The 8304-nt window shown below is 41.1% G+C and overlaps 1 protein-coding gene across 1 annotated transcript in view; it reads left to right on the top strand.

Annotated features, from left to right (window-relative positions):
- The window catches only part of LOC135536764 (C-Jun-amino-terminal kinase-interacting protein 1-like), a 107118-nt gene extending 98814 nt beyond the window's left edge, over window positions 1-8304 (top strand). The window contains exon 14 of the mRNA XM_064963281.1: window positions 1773-8304. Within this exon, the coding sequence (XP_064819353.1) occupies window positions 1773-1845 (73 nt within the window). The 3' untranslated portion in view covers window positions 1846-8304. The remainder of the gene's footprint in view (window positions 1-1772) is intronic.

Genomic DNA, 8304 nt, shown 5'->3' on the forward strand with positions numbered 1-8304 from the left:
TGGGTAAACTCAATTAGGCTACAAAACACACGTTTAACGGCAACAAAACAACGGAATAGAGAAGGTCGGGAACTGAGGGTTGAACACATCCTCATTCACGTCTCAATCACAACCCCCCTTTTGCGCAGCTGATGCTGGCTATTTAATTGGGAATTGAAGGGAAAGCGCCCTATTGGAAGGAGCTGAACTGAGACGGTTCAGAAAAATTCAGGGCCGTCACAAAACACGAGTAGAGTATAGTACAGTACAGGAAAGTAGAGAAGAGTTCAGGATAGTAGAGTTCAGTGCATTACTCTACTGTACTGAACTATATTGCACTGTACTCTAATGTACTGAACTATACACTACCGTACTCTACTGTACAGTAAGCTCAAGTATAGTTCAGTACAGTACAGGAAAGTAGAGTTCAGTACAGTATAGTTCACTTCAGTACAGTACTGTATTCTACTGTACTGAACTATACTCTACTTTCCTGAACTATACGCTGCTCGAGTTTACTGTACTCAAGTTTCTTAAAATGCATTGGGTCTATATTCTAACAATAAGGGTTTGTTATTAATTTCCAGCCTTCCTATTTTTAATGTTCCTGATATTTCATTGGGCAAGAGTAGAGAACCTAGACGCAACTGTCTGGCATCTAACTGAAACAGTAACAACATCATGTCAACTGATCTGCTAGTTTATTATAGAGTTTTTGGTTGCAAGTAAGTGTTTTAACACACAGATTTGTGTAATCTCCTGTTAGTAGTGTTTTAAGAAATCCAGTGCTAAATTCTGCCTGTTGGTTGCAATTGGCCCAGTACACTCAGAGGCCAGTTTATTAGGTACACCACCCCGTTCACAAAAATGGTTCGCACCTAGACAGTGAGTCACATGGCTTACTTTATAAAGCAGGCCAACAGGCATTGAGTCATTCAGTTACTGATTAATTGAATGTTAGAATGAGAAAAACAAGTGACCTAAGCTACTTTGAGCGTGGTATGATCGTCGGTGCCAGGCGCGCCGGTTCCAGTATCTCAAAAACTGCGGGCCTCCTGGGCTTTTCACGCACAACAGTGTCTATGCTTTACTGAGAATGGTGTGACAAAGATAAAACACCCAGTGAGCGGCAGTGCTGTGGGCGAAAACTGCTCATTGATGAGAGAGGTTGAAGGAGAATGGCAAGAATCGTGCAAGCTAACAGGAGGGCCACAGGCATATAACGGTTCAGTACAACAGTGGTGTGCAGAACGGCATCTCGGTGCGCACAAGTTGTCAGTCCTTGTCACGGATGAGTTATTGCAGCATACAACCATACCCTATCGGGTTCCATTCCTAACAGCTAAAAACAACAGCACACGCAATCACCAACACTGGACAATTGAGGAATGGAAAAACATCACCTGGTACAATGAATCCCGGTTCCTGTTGCATCATGCTGATGGCAGTCAGGATTTGGCAGAGGCTGCATGAGTCCATGGCCCCATCCTGCCTGGTGTCAACGGTACAGGCTGGTAGCAGTGGTACAATGGTGTGTGGAATGTTTTTGTGGCACACGCTAGGTCCATTGATACCAATTGAGCAATGTTTCCATGCCTCAAAGAATTAAGGCTGTTCTGGAGGTAAAGGGGCTCCGACCCGGTACTAGATGGGTGAACCTAATAAACTGTATGTTTCTGTAGAGAGTTGTCATACCTGTCAGGTAAGGAACTGAGTGATTGAATAACCTTTATTTTTATTATTTTTATTAACTACCCCCCCGGATCTTTTCTCCCCTCTTGTCTCTTCTACAGGAAAGCCTTCCAGTTGTACTATAAGGAATTTGTAGATTGCTCCTGTCCGACAGAGGATATTTACCTGGAATAGCACCAACCCCGCCTTCCACCACAACGCTGTACATTACAGTGTATCATAACATAATGTTGCATGACAGAGAAAACAATTCTAACAAATGTGAACTAATAAATTTGACAAAAAGATGAAGGAGAGAGATAAAGAAGGAGAGGTACTGGTGTCTAATGTTTGTCCAAAGATTTTAAACAGTATGACGAATGAACAAGTAATTGATCGAAACATAGTGGAGATGTTGAAGAGGGGGTCCCAAAATATGTAAAATGGAGTCACTGATGAGGAAATTAATGTGCCACTCAAGCACAATGCTGTGACCATGGGCCTCATTTATAAACGTTGCGTAGGTACAAAATAAGGCGTACACCACTTTCTAAGCAAACTTTGGGATTTCTAAAAAACAAACTTGACGGGAGAATGTGCAGTTCTCCATGGACACTTTGACACATACGTATGCACATAAACTGGAGAAATGAGAAACTGTGACTCCGATGGCAGAAGGATGAAACTCGAGAAATGCTTTAAAATTGATACCATTGTGTAAAATAATTTGAAATATTACCTCCCATGTGTTATATATGAAGAGTTCTCTGGAAAAAACAAAACATGATTTAGGATAATAAATACAAATAGAGATATCTGTTTTTGCAAAATAACCCCTCAATTATGTTGTACAGTTTAATCGGGAATCATATTTAATTGGATCTGTAATTATTAAACAATACTTGCATGTTATGAAATGTATTCTCATAAATAATAAAGGTGAACAGTAGGACAAATTATGTTTAAACTGATGCCGTTTTCAATGCCTCAGTCGGGTAGATACCAGTGCACAGTTTCATATAATAATTTGTGCACATTTCATATAATGGCCCTGTCATTGTCAGTTACAATCAGGGTAATTACCACACCTGAAGGTGTTACACCATTGGGTGGCTTTGACAATCAAATGGGTGGGTATAAAAAGGCATGCAATTACAATGCTTAATGACTCACATTGGCTGCTTTGGCACTGTTTGGCAAATGGAAGAATTCGGAGAGAGTGAATTTTCAGAGACCAGACAGATTTACTGGAAAATGATGAAGAGTGGCTTATTAGCCGGTTCCGATTACCGAGAGCTGTTCTCTTGGATCTCTGTTCTGTAGTAGGCCCAGCTTTACAGAGAAGCACCCGCAGAAACCAAGCCGTGCCTGTCCCACATCAACTCCTTGGCAACATCTTTAATGGTGTCTCTTCGCATTTGCAGGACTGCATCTGTGAGGAAATGGCCACTGGAGGGTTGTGACGCATGAGGTACAGTGGAGACGCTGAGGCTGGGCGCACTCAGCTCCTGCTCAGCTGTAGCTCCACCGACCCCACAGGGACAAACGGCGACTAAAAACAATCAAATGTCACAATTGTTTGTGTAAATAAATAAAGTAACAAAGGTCAATAACAAAGGTTTATCTCAATACTTTGTTATATACCCTTTGTTGGCAATGACAGAGGTCAAACGTTTTCTGTAAGTCTTCACAAGGTTTTCACACAGTGTTGCTGGTATTTTGGCCCATTGTTCCCTGCAGATCTCCTCTAGAGCAGTGATGTTTTGGGGCTGTTGCTGGGCAACACGGACTTTCAACTCCATCCAAAGATTTTCTATGGGGTTGAGATCTGGAGACTGGCGAGGCCACACCAGGACCTTGAAACACTTCTTACGAAGCCACTCCTTCGTTGCCCGGGCGGTGTGTTTGGGATCATTGTCATGCTGAAAGACCCAGAAACGTTTCATCGTCATTGCCCTTGCTGATGGAAGGAGGTTTTCACTCAAAATCTCACGATACATGGCCCCATTTATTCTTTCCTTTACATGGATCAGTCGTCCTGGTCCCTTTGCAGAAGAACAGCCCCAAAGCATGATGTTTCCATCCCCATGCTTCACAGTAGGTATGGTGTTCTTTGGATGCAACTCAACATTCTTTGTCCTCCAAACACGACGAGTTGAGTTTTTACCAAAAAGTTATATTTTGGTTTCATCTGACCATATGACATTCTCCCAATCTTCTTCTGGATCATCCAAATGCTCTCTAGCAAACTTCAGACGGGCCTGGACATGTACTGGCTTATTAAAGCAGGGGGACACGTCTGGCACTGCAGGATTTGAATCCCTCAAATCGTAGTGTGTTACTGATGGTAGGCTTTGTTACTTTGGTCCCAGCTCTCTGCAGGTCATTCACTAGGTCCCCCGTGTGGTTCTGGGATTTTTGCTCACCGTTCTTGTGATCATTTTGACCCCACGGGGTGAGATCTAGTGTGGAGCCCCAGATCGAGGGAGATTATCAGTGGCCTTGTATGTCTTCCATTTCCTAATAGTTGCTCCCACAGTTGATTTCTTCAAACCAAGCTGCTTACCTAATGCAGATTCAGTCTTCCCAGCCTTGTGCAGGTCTACAATTTTGTTTCTGGTGTCCTTTGACAGCTCTTTGGTCTTGGCGATAGTGGAGTTTGGAGTGTGACTGTTTGAGGTTGTGGACAGGTGTCGTTTATACTGATAACAAGTTCAAATAGGTGCCATTAATACAGGTAATGAGTGGAGGACAGAGGAGCCTCTTAAAGAAGAAGAAGTTACAGGTCTGTGAGAGCCAGAAATCTTGCTTGTTTGTAGGTGACTAAATACTTATTTTCCACCATAATTTGCAAATTAATTAATTAAAAATCCTACAATGTGATTTTCTGGATTTTTTTCTTCTCATTTTGTCTGTCATAGTTGAAGTGTACCTATGATGAAAATTACAGGCCTCTCTCATCTTTTTAAGTGGGGGAACTTGCACAATTGGTGGCTGACTAAATACTTTTTTGCCCCACTGTACCTGGATCATCCAGTGCGTCTTGCATGTCCGTGTCCCCCTCCGTCACTACTCCACTCAAGAGAGATATCCCTATAATACTGGCAAGTCCCTCATCAAGGAGCAAGGGGATTGGCCTCCACTTTTATGTCTGACCAGTTATTTTTTATTTCTGAGAAAGCCCGACCTTCTGAGCCAGCAGCATTCACAGCGTCCGCCATATGCTACCACTCTAACGCCTTTTTGGCATTTGTAATTCCCACACTGTGTCCACCAAACAATATATGTTTTCTTGCTTCAACCTCCCCTACAAGAACTTCCATTCCACACTGGATGAAATTTCTTTTTTTAGCCTTTCTGTCAGGATATGTTGTCATTGTTGTCATGCAGTTACTATGGATTAATATTAATTAGGAACGTTTCACTGACTATTTATAGGCAACCATGGGCGTTAAAAGGGTGGGACAAGACGCTCGCTCACGTGCGCCAAATTTCGAGTTGATAGTGATATATACAGGGAAACAGGGGTGGGACGTGCGTGCGCATTGTGGTATAAATCTGAATATTTTTGCGCATAAGCACTTTCTGTGTTTCTCCGTACGCCACCTTTTGACGTGAATCATCCGCACAGTTTTATAAATGAGGCCCCTGAACTGGAGTATTCTAAACTAATCTTTGTGGATTTAGAGCTTGAATCCCAGGTAAAACACTGGGCTTTGTGGACTTGGTGAACCAAAGAAAGTCCAATTAGTCGCTAAGGTAACAGCAAATTGAGGTCAGGGAAAATAAATCAATAAATGAATGAAGATCTTGTTAAATTACTAGTATTTGAGTATTCTAATCCCTAATTCTATGGAATCTCGAATGTTGGTGTGCTACATTGTGTGAGGAAAACAGTGATTCTCCATGAGCTAATGGTGCAGTGTGTTTGGAGAGGGTGATAAGGCCTCACTGGAGAGTCCTGTGGTCTAAGGTAACTAACGATCTAAAATCAGATTACCCTACCCCATCCTTTACAATTAAGGGGATGACAAATGATCCGGCAAATTATCAGTGGCTCACACTGTTACTTATTTTCCATGTGTTTGTTCCCCAAAAACAAGTAAGCATTAGGGTCACACTATTGACCAGGAATAGTGTCTTTAACATGCTGCAAAGCCTTTGGTGTTCTCTCTGGTTCACTGTCAGAACCCTCAAATATATTCACATTAAGGAATCAAGAGCAAACTTTTGAAACAGAGGTTCCTACCAATAAAAGCACTCACACTGTTTTCTGTTTGAAAATGCTTCCGTTTGTTTGTGCTGAACATGACCCTAGATATTATTTGATTTGTGGGAAGACTGATTCTTGTTAAATCATTAAGGGTACACTCCTTAATTCAATTACAGTATTGTAATTATATTACCAGAAACAAGGAGATGGATGACAGAGTTTCCAGTCAACCGCTTTGGCTTGCTTTTAAGGTAGTTTTAGTCTTCTAATTTGCAGGAAGGGTCACTGTGGACTGCCTCATAGTTCTTCTCATGCTCAGTTTCATAATGAAATGAGAGTTCATATTGAGAGTTCAGATGGGGTTGCCATTCAGATAACTGGGTATATGATAAGGATGCTTACTCAAGCTGTAGAGACAGCAGGAGTGGTAGAGATACTTTTAATTGTAATATTTGTGTTGTGGAGAAATGACCAGGCAGGAGACGGAGTACAGTTAGTTTTCGTTTAGTCAAAACCCCTAGTGCTCTACAGTTCCCGGCACCCTAGTGCGCATGTGCATTTCCTATTAGGTGTAGTGAGGTAAAACTGATGTAATACATTACTGCTTAGTAACAGCATAGTAACTAATCTAAACAGATGTAGATCCCAGATACTACAGTAATGATCGGCTATGAAAAGCCAACTGACATTTACTCTTGAGGTGATGACTTGCTGCACCCTCGACAACTACTGTGATTATTATTATTTGACCATGCTGGTCATTTATGAACATTTGAACATCTTGGCCATGTTCTGTTATAATCTCCACCTGGCACAGCCAGAAGAGGACTGGCCACCCATGATAGCCTGGTTCCTCTCTAGGTTTCTTCCTAGGTTTTGGCCTTTCTAGGGAGTTTTTCCTAGCCAATGTGCTTCAACACCTGCATTGCTTGCTGTTTGGGGTTTTAGGCTGGGTTTCTGTACAGCACTTTGAGATATCAGCTGATGTACAAAGGGCTAACTAGATTTTATTTTATTTGATCTGTTACCCTGGTAACATAAAAGGGAATTACCTCTGACCCTCACAAAAAGGACATGCAAGGTGAAGTGTGTATGAAATGCATGATGGGAGATGTAGTTTTAAAGGTAGTGCCTGACGAGGAATTACAAGTCCAGGGGAGGGTGGTATCTTTTACAAGTAGTGCCTCTATGAAGGATCACTGTTGTAACTGCTATGTCATTTAGATTTACCACAATGTGCATTGATAGGAGAGGTTGAAAAAAGGCTGTTTTTGTGGAGGAGATATCATGTGTGTTGAGATGGTAAGAAAATAATAAAGTAAGATTAGATCAAGGATCAACATAATAAGATAGGAATGGAAATGGCCAACTCCTGGCCACAGGTTTGTGCCTGGAAACAATGGCCTGGTCTGAAACCAACCAATTGCTCATACCCATTTGATGCTTGTAGATTCTGATAGAACCAGAGGTGTTTTTATACCTTAAGTTCACTGGAAGGCTAGGTGGAGCCATCCCCCTATTGCCTACACCTTTCCAGTCTTCAGATTTGCCATCACAGAAGGGGTAGGGATTAGGGAAAAGGGCAAATAATTGTATTGTGTGGCTTTCTGACACAGTGATTTCTAATGTGGCTGCCACAGAATCACATTCTAACAAGAACTTGTAGCACAATGTATTGTTTATAAGAACTGTAATTAACTGAACATGTAAAACATTGTGAGAAGGAATGCTTGTAAAATGGGTGTCTCTAACTTATGAAAGCATGGGATATGAAACCACATTCATTCTACCACCTGTCAAGCATCTTCCTATGAATAGTGACATGTATTTCCAAGTCACAAGTTTACATTTTATCTTCATCATTCCTATTTTTCTTCTGAGCCAAGAAACAAAGGCCAAAAACAAAGGCCTTAAACCATGATAAATGACAATTGCATAGCATACCATTGTTTTTTTCTGTTGTGTGTTGTAATCTACACCTTGATTAGGCTGATATAAATCTGTATTATTTTATATGGCCTACACTTTCACATTCAGAACTTCTAACACAGGTGGGACTGGTGTGACAATGACCTCAAGAGCAGCCATTCGCCATTTGACAGCTCCAACGCAGAACACCTGTAACATCGCCTAAACAAAAATAATTATATGCAATGCAGTCTGTCGGTTATTGCAGGTTAAGGCGAATCTGATTGAATCATGCTTGATTTTTACGACATTCTCCGAGAATACTTCTATTTTCAGTCCCCAAACAGTCATTCTGGCCACTATGAGGAAACCAAGTAAAGGTTATAAAAAGTGTACAGATATGCCATATATACATAAATATATTGTAATTACAAATGTTACACTGTACCAATTCTTACTGTAGTAATTTAAATTATTTTTTGTTTATTTTTAAGTGTGAATTGTAATATTTATTTAAAATGTTCAATGCAGCA

The sequence above is a fragment of the Oncorhynchus masou genome, chromosome 1, assembly GCF_036934945.1.
Source record: "Oncorhynchus masou masou isolate Uvic2021 chromosome 1, UVic_Omas_1.1, whole genome shotgun sequence".
In the NCBI taxonomy this organism is placed as follows: Eukaryota; Metazoa; Chordata; class Actinopteri; order Salmoniformes; family Salmonidae; genus Oncorhynchus; species Oncorhynchus masou.